Source organism: Camellia sinensis, chromosome 11, assembly GCF_055761805.1.
Source record: "Camellia sinensis isolate YWXY chromosome 11, ASM5576180v1, whole genome shotgun sequence".
Lineage (NCBI taxonomy): Eukaryota > Viridiplantae > Streptophyta > Magnoliopsida > Ericales > Theaceae > Camellia > Camellia sinensis.
Window position 1 is genome coordinate 127,145,473 of NC_138971.1, and position 17,028 is coordinate 127,162,500.

Genomic DNA, 17,028 nt, shown 5'->3' on the forward strand with positions numbered 1-17,028 from the left:
TCCCTGCTATATTCTAACGCTGTTTAGATCTTGTATTCGTAAAGAAATAAAAATAAAAATGACGATTATTTTTCACCCAACATTTTCATTATGCTTTTGCAGGTGGTAAATACTCAGAATTTTATTTAATTAAAAATTACAGTGACAATCACTACTATACAATCAGTGTGTTGGGGGGGGGGGGGGGGGGGAATGCCTAATTCAGGTTGAATTTTACCATTCACAACCTCTTCAATATTAGGCAGACATTGTTTACTTGAGTTTTCACCACTAATTTTTTGATTTTTTTTTTTAAATTTTTGAAAAATTCAAAAGTAATTTGACATAAACAAACACCAAAAAACATATATTTTCAAATTTTAGAAAACAAATTCTGCCCAAAAAAGGTAGCCACGTGCAAGTTTTGAATTTTTTCCCGAAAACAAATTCTTAAAACTCCACCAAACAGTAAAATCGCAATCTGATGCCAATTTAACAACATGAATACAGCTGGGAATAAGAATTGACAACATAAGAAAGACAAAACATATTATGTAAACACAACCGAGAAAAAAAACCACCCCTCATCTTTAGGTTAAAAAGAATTCAAGAACCCAAGGGTTCTCATAGCTTTACAAAATCAAAATAATCACATCGTCAATCAGCGATAACTTTACCTCATCAAATCCAACCACGTCACCAAACTAGCTGTGAAAACTTCAATAGCTACGGAAAAATTTAAAGCAAAAATGAATGCTCTCTCTCTCTCTCTCTCTCTCTCTCTCTCTCATATACATAAAACTATTTACATATTTGCTTTCCCTCCACAATTCTACAATTACAAATTAAATGGAATTTGTTTTTCCTTTCAAATCAAACGAGAAACATACTGAAGTAGCTTTGGCAATTCCTTTGATCTCCGCTTACATCCAAAGGGTCTAAATTTTGCAAGGCAACTTGGGATTGGGATGATGTTTGAAGGATATACTTTCAAACCTTTACAAATCCTCCTTTGGGCTAGAATTACAACACCATGTCAGTGAAGTTTGAATGCAGCTTCAACAACGATACTTGCAGTCACAGGAAGCTCTAATAAGACAATTGACGAGATGGCAAGAACATGAACCAATTAAGCAAACATGCATTGCTTCCAAAATTCAAGCATCACCAACTCCTTAAATTTGGGCTCGGTTTGAGGTTGATCCATGGATTTCCATTTTCCTCTGGAAATAGTACAGTTAAGACGCATGGCTCGTAAACTTGCAGCACTCAAATTAGCTATAACACCCTTGAGAAAAAAATTTACATGTACTGAGCCAACCATTGCTTGCACATATCAAGCACAGGGAGTGCATTAGCATGTAATGCCTGCAAAAAATCATTACATAATTTGTTAGTCAAATTTGACAGCATACCAAGAAAATATAAATAAAATAAAATCTGGTAGCATGATAATTGTATTGTTTCGTTCAGTCCAAAAGAATCTAGAAAACCTAGCCTTAATTATGAGAGAAAAATAACATTTACAAGGCTCTGTTTGATTAGAAAGAAAAATTTGTGGAATGTGAAAGTGAGAAAATGAAGTGCAAGAAAAGATAGAAAATATATTTTCTTGCACGCATTTGATTATGATGAATATTTTGCAAGAAAAATATAGAAAACTTTGAAATGATAGTTATAGATAACTCTTTATATAGACACATTCAAATTTTATTGTGTTTTGTGCAGGAAATTAAATAGTTAGTAATAATGCTAATACGGGTTGTATAAGAAAATTAACCTTCTTCTAATTTCCACCACATTCATGCTAAACAAACTCATAAAAAGTTATATTTTTTTTTCTCTTTCCCTCACTTTCATCCTAAACAAACTCAGCCCAAGTGAAAAATGCAAATACTTTCTAATCCTTGATTTTAGTTAACTGCCCCAAAACAGTTAAGTTTAGACACATCTCTGATGTGTTTTTGTAAAAGAAATTGTGGGAAATTATCCCACTTAGAACCTTGGTTGGCTATGTAAGGTGCATGTCTGTTGTTAACCAGTAAACACACAAGTATATCCTTACTCGAGAGCAATGGATCTAGATTCGTAATAAATTCATCTAAATAACACCAGAAGGCATGAGGTTCTTGTTCTGTGAATAAATTATCTACAACACAGAACATGCACCCACTAGATTAATAATATTGGCTTGGTGTGTTAATGCAATAAACATATCTTAATTCATAGTAATAAATTCATCTAAATAACACCAGAAGGCATGAGGCTCTTGTTCTGTGAATAAATTATCTACAACACAGAACATGCACCCACTAGATTAATAATATTGGCTTGGTGTGTTAATGCAATAAACATATCTTAATTCATCGTAATAAATTCATCTAAATAACACCAGAAGGCATGAGGCTCTTGTTCAGTGAATAAATTATCTACAACACAGAACATGCACCCACTAGATTAATAATATTGGCTTGGTATGTTAATGCAACAAACATATCTTAACTCCTCTTTGTCTCGTAACAAAAGAAAAGACGAACAAGCTAGTCAAACCAAATACAATGTGACCTTTCTGAAGAGGGGAAAACAGTGCAGTCCATTATGATCTTTTTTTCTTCTTTTTGAAGTACAACCACTCATCATACTCCATCTGTCCCACAAAGTGAGTTCATTCTATATTTGTTTCTCATGGAAAGTGTTGATAAATAAATGTCAGTGTCATTGAATGCATTGAATACCCTAAAAAAATAGGCTTAGGGAGTATTACATTCAGAGTGTCACCATGTTGGCTTTGAGTGTGAGTAGTAAAAACTTGTGCTCCAAAAACTAATTCTGGTCAAGCATCATCTGGCTAGAATATATTTAAATTTCCAATGCCTAAGCTTTATCTACAGACTATATGAGTTGCTAACTTGAGTGTGTCATTAAATCCTTGCGGTTAACATCAGGATCAAGCCCTTGCAAGCCTTGAGCCAAGTAACATGGGACCCATAATCAAGATTGTCCATGGAATAGTATTACATAGTAAGCTCTTTTGCAAACTTCCTAAGTGTTTCCATATATTTTACCCTCAATAGTATCTGTTTTGAAATGCTTATTTTTTTATTTGATGCATACTTTTTATGATCGAACTCCTACAAGGGAATCAAATTTTGCATCAATGGATTATCTGAAAATGAACACAAATAAAAATGTTTTTCAATATAAGGTTCTCATCAGATGGCCAGTTACTGAGAATAACTGGTTAACAGATTCTTAAAAGAGGAATATAATTTGAGAGAAAAAACACCTGATGTGCAACATATTGAACGTCCGCCACACTTCCACTTCGTGAAGCAATTTGGAAGGCACTTTTAAGACGACCACAGACCACACAAGCCAGCACCTTCCTGCAAATATATACATATATATATATATATATTTTTAAATATTGAATACAAGAAAGCATTTAGATATTGCACAGTAATTTACAAAACAAGGAAAAAAATGAAAAAAAGAGCCAACTAATAAATATGGACATAAGGAAATACTTACCACTTGGAGGAGCTCGGCTGGGGCATAATATACGGAAAGCTTCTAGTTTTAATGTGGATTGCATGGGTAGAGAGGAATTGTAGAAATTTTGATGGATGAGAGCCAATTTTTAGATTAAAAAGTAAACTATTGTCTTTTTGTACAGTTTATCAGCCCTTGGATCAATTTTCAGATTTTGTAGAGACCTTTGAATAGGTTTTTGATGTAAAGGTGTTTCTTATCTTTTCATACATGGGTGGACCCTGGTGCTCTTTAATACACTTACTTTTACTAACTAAAAAAGAAAAAGGGTAGGGAAGTGATTTGAAAGGGGCATAGCTTATCACATACAAGTACACTTGAATAGATTTGGCACAGGCTAAAGCATAAGCCCTTTGTTTATAGAAATTAATTAATTCATCTAAGGCCATAAGCTGGACCTCTAATAAGTTGCGGGGTCAATTGAGACTAGTTTACATCACTACGGAGATACTGAATCACGTTGGAGAAACATAACTTTAAAATGTTTGTGTTCAACTAAACATTGTGGAGGTTAATCTGTTATTGAACCAATTTTTAGATTTAGCAAAGGATTTTGAATAGGTTTTTGCTGTATAGCGCACTTATAGATCTTATTCTGTATATGAGTTAGGCACCCCTTTGGGCCTTTTCTTTAATAAAATCTTACTTACCAAAAAAGAATTTCGACTAAAAATTGCAGAGTATGACACTACCAACTATTGGGATGAAATTAGCAGAAGAGAAAAAGTTCTTTTCAGATATTCTAAGGATTCAATACCATCTTTGTTCAGGATTTATGCTCATATCTGATGAGAAGAATGAGGCCAGGATGCTATGTTGCAACCTACTTAGTTTAGTGTGACTTCTAAAGCAGCTTTATTTATGGTAGGCAACAGCATGATGGCAGTGAAAATAAAACTGGTAAAAAAGTTCATTTGGTAAGGCAAGATGATATTGGAGATAAGATAGTTCATTCAAATCCATAGTGTTAATTTCTTAAAAAATTGTTCGACAATTATAATCCATCATATTACAGTTCTATCTTTCAAATAACAAAACCACATGACTACATGAGAAAAAGGTTCTAAGAAGAAATGACAACAATCTAGTTATTTACAAGAAATCATCTGACCAGGGCAACGTATCAGCGATAGAGTAGTATTCCACTTAATCACAACAACTAACCCATAGGCAAAAACCATGGTACCTCAGTTATATTGAAAGAATATCATTCAGGTTTCGTGAAACAATCAGATATTGACATTTAGAATTTATGAACCAATCAAGCACTAATGGATTTTGCCCTCATTTTTGTCAAATTAACAAACACTTATAAATGGGAACATTACCTGTGGCTACTAGTTAACATGTCTATCAGACGGTCTGGTCTTTCTTTGTGTTTGTTAGCATAAACGGTAATTGCAGCCCCCAAAACCTACAAGAAGCCACAAAACAAGCATTTCAAATAAATTTAAGTATTACAATTGTTGGGCTAGAAGACATCAAAAAATTGGCAATTGACGCAAAGCTCCACTAACTTCAGTAATTCCTAAGTTCGTATGCTCTAACCAATTGCGAAGGTACATCTCCAATAAACTTAAAATTCCCAAAATCCAAAAATCTTACATTCCGCCCACCCCATTTAGTGTACACTCGCCATTTTTGGAAATCCCATTTTATATAACCTAGTTTGAAAGTCAAAAAACTTTTCACCATCACTTTCCCTCATTACTATTCTTTAAATTTATATTTAAATACAAACCAAACCAAACCAAACCAAGCCAAGCCAAGCCTTAAGTCCCATCAAATGGGGTTGGCTACATGAATCCTTCTTCTCTACGCAGCTCTATCATTCAGAGATGCTTTCTGAATGATAAAAATAAATAAAATTCATACAAGAAACGACATTTTTGTAAATTTATCATTCAGAGATGCTTTCTTTAAAGAATAATTCTATTCGCACACTATACTTTATCTCAGTACACACCATTTGTGTTGTTCGAATATCAACTTTCGAACAAAAAAAAAAAGTTTGAATATCAACTTCTGAACAAAAATCCAATTCCATAGTTGATATCCAAACATTTGTATTTTGTTTGGAAGTAGATATTCGAACATTTTTATTTTGTTTAGATATCCGAATGGCACAAATGGTGAGTACTGAGACAAAGTGTGGTGTGCAAATAGAATCACCCTTCTTTAAAGTTTGTGAATAGTCAACTAGGACACAAACTGAACCTCAAGGGGTTGGACTAGTGGGCACAACTTGGGGCCTGGGGGTGTGCTCCCTCCCGATCTTAGGTTCAATCCTCACTAGCCTCAATAAACTCTTGGGGTCAGTCCATACAGGACGTTTGCTTTGACTTTAAATGGGGCCCCCAAGATTGGTCCCTTTTAAAAAATAAAATAAATATAAAAAAACTAGGACACAAACTAGGACAAGGAATGCCTACTAATAAAACCCAAGGCAAGAAGCTTCGGTTCATGCTTTTCTCATTGCTTAATACCCATCTGGCAGTTTCAAAAGTGCGTTTAAATCAAAATACCTGGTCCCAATCATCATCATCAATTGTGCCTTTAATGTTTCTGAAAAACTCTGTCAGCTGGCCTCCTCTTTTCCTTTCAGCAAGTGATGCAGCAACACCAGCATATATATCAACAGCTGAAAAATGAGTCAGAAGCTTGAAATGTAAATTTCACAAAAATAAATTAGGTCCAAACCTAATGTGCTATAGGACAGAAATAGAAGATTAAATAAATAAATAAATCATAATAGAATGGTTACCAGGAAGATCAAACTCGTAGATCAGTTGGAATGCCAGGTCAAAATTCTTCTCAGCAAGAGTCTCTGCAATCTTACACCTTCTCCTGCATTGCAACAAATTAAGCATTTGCAATATCAAATTAATGCATTTCTCAAATGTACATGTCCTCAAATGTACATGTCACAAGAAAATAAGTCCGGAACCAGTATAACATGCTGCTACCAATCCATTAGTGGGTAGGACCTTTAACAGGTCCATAACATTTTAACAGAGAGTAACAATTATTTGAGAATTAAAAAATAAATAAAATCATGAATATTTCCACTTATGAGAACATAAGCAGACAGTACATCAAGGCTGAAGGCCAATTGGCATATGGTAAGAATCGTGTTTACTGTCATAACACAAGAAACATGTCAAAAAGCTAATTAAAAAAAACTAATGAAGTAGTTCTGCTCAAGAGCTTGCTTTTCATTGCTAGCTTGCTTCCTTCTAGTGTGTTGGATTACAGCCAGCTGTCATCCGTGCAACCATTGTTCAATAGCAGGTATTACAGTTTGTGGAAAGTGGTCAGTAAGTTTCTTCCATTTCAGACTTGGGAGAAGGCATCTTTCTCAAATACCTATGAACTTATGGAAATTCTGTTATAAATGCCCCATGAAATGCTCCTCTTTTCTTTTCTTTTCTTTTCTTTATCTTTTTTCCTTTTTGTGTGCTGGTACTATGCAACGTCTTGAACTACTTTTGAATTATAAGCTTGCTAAGCTGTCACAAGGAAATATTGTTTATGGAAGGCTCTGGATTGTGTTCGGTTTTCCATGATTGGTGTACATATGAGGCTATGCCCTCCATTGGACATGCGCATAAGTCTCATAAGGTGGGAACAACAATCCTCTTTTGATTTCCTGTTCTTGCCATGATGGCTCATGCTTAAACTTTATAGTCAGCTACAAGTTTCAAATGTCAAAAAGAAAACAGAAAAAAAGAAAGAATCAGAAAGGCACAAACCTGAAGGTTTCGGTGTCATTTGGATTTCCAAAGAGAGAATACTTCCACTGTGGGCCATCTGTATCATTAAATGATCTCACAACATCCACCTACAGTATTTAAGAAAATCCTTAGGAAGCATGCAAAAACATCAGACTCAGATTAACATGATAATGAAAATAATGAACTTTGAATTAACAAAAGATGCATGCAGTTTGGATTGGCAACATAAGAGACTCTGCACTATTCATTCTACAAGACCTGCAAATCATGTTTTGATGAGATCATTGATAATCCAAATGCAACCATCTTTTAGCTCTCATGAGGTAATTTGGCGTGCATGTGTGCCTCTTATAGTTAAAATATTTACATCGCCTGTGGCTTACAGGAAGCTTATTACCAATACATGTTTCAAAACAGAAGACCTAATTTCCATTTACTCCCTTAGTGGTGTGTAATTTGCAAGGGCAATGAGGAGAGCATTGATCACTTATTCTTGCATTGTTCGGTAGCTAGGCTCTATGGTACAAACTATTTTGGTTGGTGGAGGACAATTGTGTGGCTCCTTCTACTTGTCCTTAGATGTTTTTAATCCATGATACGGGCTTTGGATACAATAAGACGTCCCGGGATCTATGATTTTGCATAATTTATGTTTTGTTTTGGATGATTTGATTATGTAAGAATTTTATAGAATAAATATGAAGATTTAGAAGGTCTATGGGATACAGTGTATTATTTGTCTTCCTTTTGGATTTCAATTTCCCCTCCCCTTCATTCAAGGGGATCACATCGCATTGTTTTTTATTTCTAGAGATTGTAAAGCGGTTTGCAACATGGAATTTTTTATATTTCTTTTTATGGTGACTTCTTGTGCCCTGTTGTACATTATTGTGTCTGTCCATTTTCTTCAATAAAATTTCATTTCTGTTGCTGATAAAAAATAAAATAAAAATGACAATACCATCCTTATTGGGTTTTGCAGACTTTTGTCAAATTCAGATTGCATGGCCAGTCTAAGAGTTCTAGCATAGTATCACGGGCTGACTCCTTTAGAGGCGCAACGGCACAATTGGAACAATTTTTCGCCCGTGTGGCACTCAAACTCCACAAAGTTTAAGCCTGCCATAACTCATTGACAAATCGAGTGTTGATGATCCCGTTTGAACATTTGAGCCCAATGCTTTGTCAAGTAGAACAACTCCCATAGGAAGTTCCATCTTCACCCGAATGCCACAAGTAGGCCGGACGCCTCAAGTGCACCAAGCACGGCACAAGTCGCTTCATAGCACCAAGCTTATCTCAAGCAAGGTGCTCACCCAACTTAAGTTCACGTCATCAAGGTGCCTAGCCACACAACAATGTGCTAGCGAAGGCCCTCAACTTGGCTGACAAGCCAACATGGCATGTTGGGTCTTTGATAGAATCTTGAAGTGTTACAGGGTCAAGCATGCTTCGATCATTGCATATCGTATAGCCACATGGTCATGCAAAGCCCACAAGACACTGAAGGTCAATAACTTGCCCACGGCATAGTCCTTATGCCAACACGTGTTAGATTCCACCTAAGGCCATTGCGCACCTTAGCGTTGCACCAATATGTAACCCGAGTAAGGCAACGTCACAATCCATAGCTCACTTGTAGCATAATGTCATCCCTCGATGGATTTATTTATTGTATAGTTTGATGCCTTCATTCGATGGCCCACATATACGGCATTGCCTTCCAACCGTTTAGCTTAAGCCACGGGATCCCCACATGCAAGGTTGAACCCAAACCAAGCACTTAAGTTGGCACATGAGGCCTTTGGTGGTGTCTCTCGATAGCCCATTCGGTCTAGAACAACCCCCAAGATGCCATAACGCGTGGCATAATGGAAGCAACGTCCCAAATCTCGCACCCAGTAGGCACGCGCAGTGCTTACATTTTTGCACTGTCCACAAGGCTCCCAAACCCGTGTGGAGACTCTAGACACTCCTCTAGATGCCTAAAGCCTACCCTTGAGCTGCCTTAAAGTTGCTCACTTCCAGCCCAGTTTGCGCAGAGAGGCAGGTAGATAGCACACCATGCCCCCTTATATATGCTTCTTAAGCCTTTGACAAACTAGCTAGAGGAAACATACCCTATGCTCGAGGAGTCAAAATGATTTTTCAAAAATTCCACAAATTGAGAAAAATCACCCAACTTGATCGGGAAAACACTCACCCCAAGACCTACGTCCAGTAAAAATTTCAGCCCAAAACTCCTTCGTTTGGACCCTCAAACAAAGCCCCAAAAATCTGCCTTGATGGCTTGCTGCTGCTGGGCCATGGCCTGGGCTGCGGGCGGGTGGCTGGCATGCGCACATGGCATTTGTGTGCAGGCTGCAGGCAGTGGCTGCTTGGGGCCACGTTTAAGGCACCGAACCACTGACTTGGAATCTCGATGTCCATCATCTAGGCACTCTTGTGCACTAAAATTGTCACACCACCACATGCAAAACATCACGGAGTTGACCTTGCAAGGCAACCCATGGAACATAGCCATGGAAATTTAGAGAGCTACAATAAAAAAAGGTAGTACACCCAGAGCCATAGCCCAAAAATGTACAGGTTACTGCATATCAGGTTATTGCATGACACATTTCAAACAGTAAACAAAATGCAAAAGAAGTATCATAATAATTTTTCTTAAATTCTAAACCCACAGGCGAAAGAAAAGGCAAAAAATTCAGTAAACACACCAACAAAAGCAAATGCAAAGGCGCACTTTTTATGCGCAGTGCAGGTACACTTTTTTTTTTCTTTACAAGTTAGGAAGTATAGTTCCAAACAATTTTGATGCTCTTTGCCTTATCACACTGTCAAGAGGGGTACTCCTTAATTAAGGAACCCCGCAGTTTTTTTGGTATGCTTTCAGCTCACAGAAAACAAAATATTTTCTAAATCTATCTTTGCAAATACTACATAAATTGATCACCTGGATTGCAATCCGAGCCGAAAACTTGACGAGTCCTTCTTCCGAAAGCTTTTCTGAGGGACTTTTTCCTCGTATGCCCTTAGGGACAAGCTTAGTAGAATCTCCTGCTTTGTATCGTGCTGACAACCCTTCATCAAAATGCATCTACACCAAATGAAACATAATTACAAGGAAAAGAATTAATACAAGTCCAAAAACCTTCAAAGTTAGATTTGCCCCTAAAATAATACAAATATGATTATTTTATGACAGCAGCATCGAGGTGCTTTTCTGGAACAAAAAAATTTCAAAAAACTATCTAAATTATTAAAAAGCAACTAAGATGTTGGTGCCGGGTTGGACCTTCTACGCGTCAAATTTCCAAACAGCTTAAGCTTTCTTCTGTGAACCCTTAAATTTAGTATTTCTCTGGTTAAGTTTTGGGGACCTTTTGCTATCGTGTATTATAAATAGAAGTATACAGCATAAAGCCCATTTCAACTCTAAAGTTAAGGACTTGCCTTGGCATTTTCCAAATGCTGTATAGCTTCCTCTTGCAAAGAAGAGTTCATAAATAACTGAATACAGCAAAGGCCAGCTGCCACATGGTCCCTCTTGATCACCTGAACCATCAAGTCAGTTTTAAAATAATGACCTCATAGACAGAAAACAGAATAAGTGTGTCCAAGACAGTGGAACTGTAATACCAATGTTCACAATGAAAACAAAGATTCAAGAGAGAACAAAAAAAAAATCAAACAAGAAAAGAAAAATAAAGACAAGAGAACAGAAAGAGAAAAAAAAAAACACACACACACAACAAATAGTAATTTCAAGTGATAATTGTGGGCATACACAAAGGGAGATCTCTCTGCTCTTCACATTTCTGATTTGAAACCAATAACTGAAGGTGTAACCTCACATGCAAGAGAGAGAGAGAGGGCAGGAGAAGGATTCCAACATAGTACCTGAAATTGGTGTAGATAATTGAAATGCCTATGGGATTCGCAATAGACACAAATGCGGGCAAGTGCTGCAGCCGTATATTGGTTAACTCCAACATCTTGTGGTGTTGCAGATGACATTCTTGTTGATAGTACTTCTTCTAAAACAGACATGGCACCATAACCAATGCACATGTCGCACAAATCATCAATGGTCCCATAATCAGTTGCTAACGGATCTGGTCTTTGAGGGGAAGATGAAGAAGTAACTACGCCGAGCGATGATGGTTGAGGAGGTGGAGGAACAGCATTTGGAGGAAAGAACAGAAGGCAAGCCTCCCTGTAGTGGCCATGCCGGAACATAAAACCAAGCAAATGCTGGCGGGTATACTGCAACAAAGAAATGCATACCGTTATAGACCCACAACCATGAAGATGCTAAAAAGACTTTTATCAACCACTGGACATTGTGGGGAATGGAGAAGCTATAACATGTTTATCAACTATTGGCCAGTGTAAGAACAGAATTTTACAACTACATACCAGCCAGTGCAGCAAGGATAAAGGTAGCAATTGCAAAATACTCAAAACATAAGAAAAAAAAATTGTTGTAAAATTTAATGTATAAAGAGAAATAGAGAGAGAATAAATTGTATGTATTATTGATTGATTTATATTGATCTCTATTACAATGATTCATGATTCCTATATATAGAAGAGGGTGAGTGTGTAGTAGGTAAGGAGTAGGTGAAGTGGAGGTGGTAGTGGTGTAGTGGGTTAGGTTTAGTGGAGTAGGTGAGGTGGTAGTGGTGTAGTGGGTTAGGTTTAGTGGAGTAGGTTTAAGTGGGTGAAGTAGGTGGAGAGTGGGTGAAGTAGTGGGTTAGGTTTAGTGGAGTAGGTTTAAGTGGGTGAAGTAGGTGGAGAGTAGGTGGATTTTAACAGCCCCCCGCAAACTCAAGGGGGATATGAACTAACCAACTTGAGTTTGGAGAGAGTAACAAAACAAGAAAATACATAAAAATAAAAGAGGATAAGAGACACTGTATGGTCGTGTCAGACCATTGGTGAAGACACTGGATGGTGGTGTCATAACGTTGTAGAGGACACTGTATGGGGGTGTCATAACCATGTAGAGGACACTGTATAGTGGTGTCATAACGGTGTAGAAGACACTGGATGATTGTGTCAGACCAATGTAGAAGACAGTTTATAGGGTCATGTCGGACCGTTGTAGCAGACAATGTTGTAACAGTTGTTGTGACAGTTTACAGAGTCTTGCTGGACCCTTGTAGAAACTAACCGGAATCAATGTCGGGACAGTTTACAGAGTCTTGTCGGACCCATAAAGGAGCTAACCGGAATCAATGTCGGGACAGTTTACAGAGTCTTGTCGGACCCATAAAGGAGCTAACCAGAATTAATGTCGGGACAGTTTACAGAGTCTTGTCGGACCCATAAAGGAGCTAACCGGAATCAATGTCGAGACAGTTTACAGAGTCTTGTCGGACCCCTAAAAAGTCGCACCCTCAAAAGGTGTGCCCAATCTTTCAAAAGGCGTGCCATCAAAAGGCGTGCCCAATCCATAAAAAGACGTGCCATCAAAATGCGTGCCCAATCCATAAAAAGACGTGCCATCAAAAGTTGCGCCCTCAAAAGGCGCGCCCACTTCATCAAAAGTCGTGCCCGACAGAAAGCGTCGAGCCATCAAAAGGTGAGCCGGAGACGCGGCGAGGCACGTGAGCGACAGAGTGGCGTGTCGGCCGCGTCGTCAGTGTCGATATAAACCAATGCGGAGGCTGTGCTTGAGGCAGAAGCGAAGACAAAAAAACCTGGAAAAAACTTCTGAAAAACTCTTCATTTTCTGAGAGAGATATTCGTTTTTCTGAGAGATTGCCTCTAAGAGCTGCAAATCTTGAAACACTCCCCTTCCGAACATTATCAGTCTGAAATTGCTATTTCGCTGAAACACTCAGCAACCCAAAAAAACATGGCCTCTTCTTCCCGTTCAGCTACCCAGAATATGGCCTCTTCATCCCGTGGTCTACTCACTCTCTTTCCCGATCTCAACGAGTCAACAAGAGAGATAATTGGTGCGGAGGCCCGTGAACCTCAACCAAACACCTCTGGTTTTGCTCCGTTGAACTTTCCGATGTGGTCGGTGGAGCAAAGAATGGCAGTGCAGTCGGATGTGGAGGCCAATCAGTATACATTGAAGTCATGTGTGGAAACCATGACTGCGGTTACAAATTTGTCGAACCGGCTGCAGAGTAGGACAAATGAGGTGCAGCAGTTAAAAGCCCAACTGGCTCTGCTCCAACGCATGTATAAGGATGCGCGAGCAGAGTTAAGTGTGCTAAAGGCGGAAAATAAGGAGCTGAAGCGGAAGGCCACCGTGATGTTCCGATTTAGAGGTCCACCGTATGCTGTAGTGGAGGAGCAGGGAGGAGGCAACTTGCTTGGTGGTCTAGGAAGCACGGAGGCAACACCGGCAAGGACCACCCAGGACGGAGGCAAGAAGAAAAGACCGGCGGCTGAGTAGAGAAGAAAAATCCCACTGTGGGTGTGGTAGTTTTGTTTTTGTTTGTGTGGGGTTTTTTTTTTTTTTTTTTTTTTTAATGTAAAAGTGTGATCGGGGTTGATCCCCTGATATGAATAAAATGACAAGGTTGTGGAATGTTGTTGGTGTTATTTTGTGGTGTTGTTTTGTTTAATAAGAAAAATAAAATAAAAGAAAATAATGGATAAAGAAAATAGAGAAAAATATTTGTGGATGGGTGATAAGAAGAACAGCAGTGTGATTTTTTTTTTTTTTTGGTGGAATATAAAATAAATAATAATAAGAGAATGGAAAACGGGTGATGCTTACTAACAAGGGATAGGGAAAATATATTATAATAAAATATATATATATATATATTAAAATAAAAGAAAAGGGTGAAAGAACGTGGATGAAATAAATTAAGAGAAAGGAGAGATATGATTAAAGTGGGTTTGAAAGTGGGAAAAGATGAGAGAGAGAGGGATGTCCAAGAAGCTTGTGCTTTTGATAGTTACACATTACCCAAGCTGTATGTGAAGATGCATGTTACTGTCTTACACTTCTGCAGGCTTGGTATTCTTTGTGGGGCACTTGCAACACGTGACATTGAAAATTGTATTCGAAAATGATGACATCTCCAACATGAAACGTCTTGGAAGCAGCCCAGGCCTTGTAATCAATATTCCCAATGATGGTTCAACCAGCGGAGTCCCCAACCTTGTACACTGCTGCCATTGAAACCTTCAAGCCAGCAAACATGGCTACCAACAACAGAGCCACAGCTCTACACCCCACACCCAAATCCATGGCTAAGAGAGAGAGAGCAAATCGGGAAAAAAAACAGCAGTGACGAGCAGAAAAACAGTGCCAGAAACGCCAACGACGACGACGAGTAAGAGTACAACCACGGATATGTGAGAGGCGAGGTGAACGGCGATAGAGGCTAGACGATGATGCGGGTGCCGCCGCCGACATAGCGGAGGAGGGGTGTAAGAAAATGTTGAAGAAGTCAAGGTATGTGTAGAAAATAAGCGGAATAGGTTGAGGTCCGGCGGGCGGCCAAGGCAAGGTTGCCGCCCGCCGGTGAAGCGAGAAATACTAAGGTCTTAACCTTACTCTGATACCATGTAAAATTTAATGTATAAAGAGAAATAGAGAGAGAATAAATTGTATGTATTATTGATTGATTTATATTGATCTCTATTACAATGATTCATGATTCCTATATATAGAAGAGGGTGAGTGTGTAGTAGGTAAGGAGTAGGTGAAGTGGAGGTGGTAGTGGTGTAGTGGGTTAGGTTTAGTGGAGTAGGTGAGGTGGTAGTGGTGTAGTGGGTTAGGTTTAGTGGAGTAGGTTTAAGTGGGTGAAGTAGGTGGAGAGTGGGTGAAGTAGTGGGTTAGGTTTAGTGGAGTAGGTTTAAGTGGGTGAAGTAGGTGGAGAGTAGGTGGATTTTAACAATTGTAATACAAAATAACGATAAAATAAAAACCATGCAAGTCAAAAGAAAGCTATGAAAAACACATCACAGAAACACTCTAAATTATCAAACAATCTCTCTGGAATGCCCTCAGTTTTGGAGCAGAAAATTAACCACTTCAATCTCTCAAGAAAATAAAATTGTCTGTGCTTAACATTTGATGCCAGATCATGGTTTCAATTATATGATTGTTGACAAGGTGATTGCAAAAACATGAGACTTAAGAAGGCCTGCACTTGTGCTTCATGTGATGTATTGGAGGGAGAAGAATCACCTTACTTTTGAACAAGACTTCAACAATCCTTAATTAATATGTCCCATTGTTGACTTACAAGAAACCTTTCTAATTTGTCTTTTAGTCTTATAGATTTTACAAGAGATTTAAGTTTTGGTGAAGGGCTTTAGTTTTGTTTTGTATATTTCCTATGTACAGATGGTCGCTCCTTTGGCTCTTTTTTTTTATAATTAATTTACTTAAAATATAAAAAGAATGTTAAAAAGGTCCTTTTGACTTATAACAGAGAATACACTGATGACAAAAACGAAGTCATATGCATCACTTGTACAAGCTAGCTCAAACTACTTATATACGAAAAGATCGGTATGCTCAAAGCATGAAAACTGGATGAATCAATACACATACTGGTCAATGAAGAATCTGTCAAGATGCATGGATGAAAGCAAAGTTCAAAGATAGCCCAGAGTAATGAGCATGTTAGGATAGATACAAAAAAGAGCTTACTTCTTGTAAATAGTTAACACATTCGTTGTATCTAATGCTGTCCAGGTTGCTTCGAGGTCCACCTTCAAATTCTGAACTAGGCAAAGAATTATCAGTCGTTGATTCTTGGTATCGCCTGGATCTCTCCGAACGTGGAAATGTGGAAGGCATGTAAAGAACATTAAGATATGAATCAGCAGAGAGAGAATCATCCAAAATTGCTGGTGCACTTCTAGCCAAATGTTCATACCTGCAAGGTATGATGAATTAATCAGATAATATTCAACTGCAACTTAAGAGATTAAATTTTTTACTTACACCATCAAAGACTGTAAGAACAGCATCTCAAATAGGCAATATCAAAAATAATTCAGCTACCCTAATGAGAATGAGGTTATGCCAAAAAACAAGTTTGACATCAATTATCCACAATGATTACGATAACAACAGTGTCACTGAATCAGTTTAAATTTATGCCAGATAGATCAACTAAGGAAACGATATTTACTAAGAAGGTTAAATATTACAAAAAAAAGGACACAGAGAAAAGGAGAGATCTATGTATGATTTTTATAGAATTAGAAAAAAATTATGATCGGATGCCTAGAGATAAGATGGTGGGTGTTGTGTAAAAAATGTGTCACCAAAGGGTATATTGACACAATAAAAGACGTGTTCGTGAGACAGTTGTATTATATTTTTTTAGATTGCTAGTATATTTTTAGTGTAAGGGTAGTTTCGTACTCATCTCATTATTAGGATTCCAGTTGCTACTTAGTTTCAGTAAACTATATTAGTGTGTGTGATTTGTGAGATTAATAATAGATTTGATTTTCTTTTGTAACAGTATAATAGGGTGCTTGTAACTATAACTAGATGACCTGCATGAGAAACTACTGAATTTCCATTCACTATAGGGTTGCATCAAGGGTAAAATTTGAGTCCTTGCACATTTCTCTCAGTCATAGATGAATTAACTAAACACATTCAGAATGATATCCCAAGGTGCATGTTGTTTGTAGAAGATATTGTTTAGAGGATGAAATTAAAGAAGGAATTAACACAAAATTAGAAATCTGAAGAAAAGTGTTCAAGTCAGAAGGGTTTAAAATTAGTAAAAATAAAACCAAAAAAAAATGGAACGCA

The 17,028-nt window shown here is 37.7% G+C and overlaps 1 protein-coding gene across 5 annotated transcripts in view; it reads right to left on the bottom strand.

The window, feature by feature from the left end:
- Positions 1-548: 548 nt before the first annotated feature.
- The window catches only part of LOC114280789 (zinc finger FYVE domain protein), a 79,588-nt gene continuing 63,108 nt past the window's right edge, over positions 549-17,028 (bottom strand). For all 5 annotated transcript variants that reach the window (XR_014344504.1, XM_082894742.1, XM_082894743.1 and 2 more), the window contains 10 exons: positions 15,904-16,132; positions 11,169-11,534; positions 10,722-10,823; positions 10,222-10,365; positions 7,284-7,372; positions 6,296-6,378; positions 6,057-6,172; positions 4,860-4,945; positions 3,266-3,365; positions 549-1,347 (listed from right to left, as the gene is read on the bottom strand). Coding sequence is in view for 4 of the 5 variants with exons in the window: in XM_082894742.1 (XP_082750868.1) it covers positions 1,282-1,347; positions 3,266-3,365; positions 4,860-4,945; positions 6,057-6,172; positions 6,296-6,378; positions 7,284-7,372; positions 10,222-10,365; positions 10,722-10,823; positions 11,169-11,534; positions 15,904-16,132 (1,381 nt within the window). In the remaining variant the exon portion in view is untranslated. The remainder of the gene's footprint in view (positions 1,348-3,265; positions 3,366-4,859; positions 4,946-6,056; positions 6,173-6,295; positions 6,379-7,283; positions 7,373-10,221; positions 10,366-10,721; positions 10,824-11,168; positions 11,535-15,903; positions 16,133-17,028) is intronic.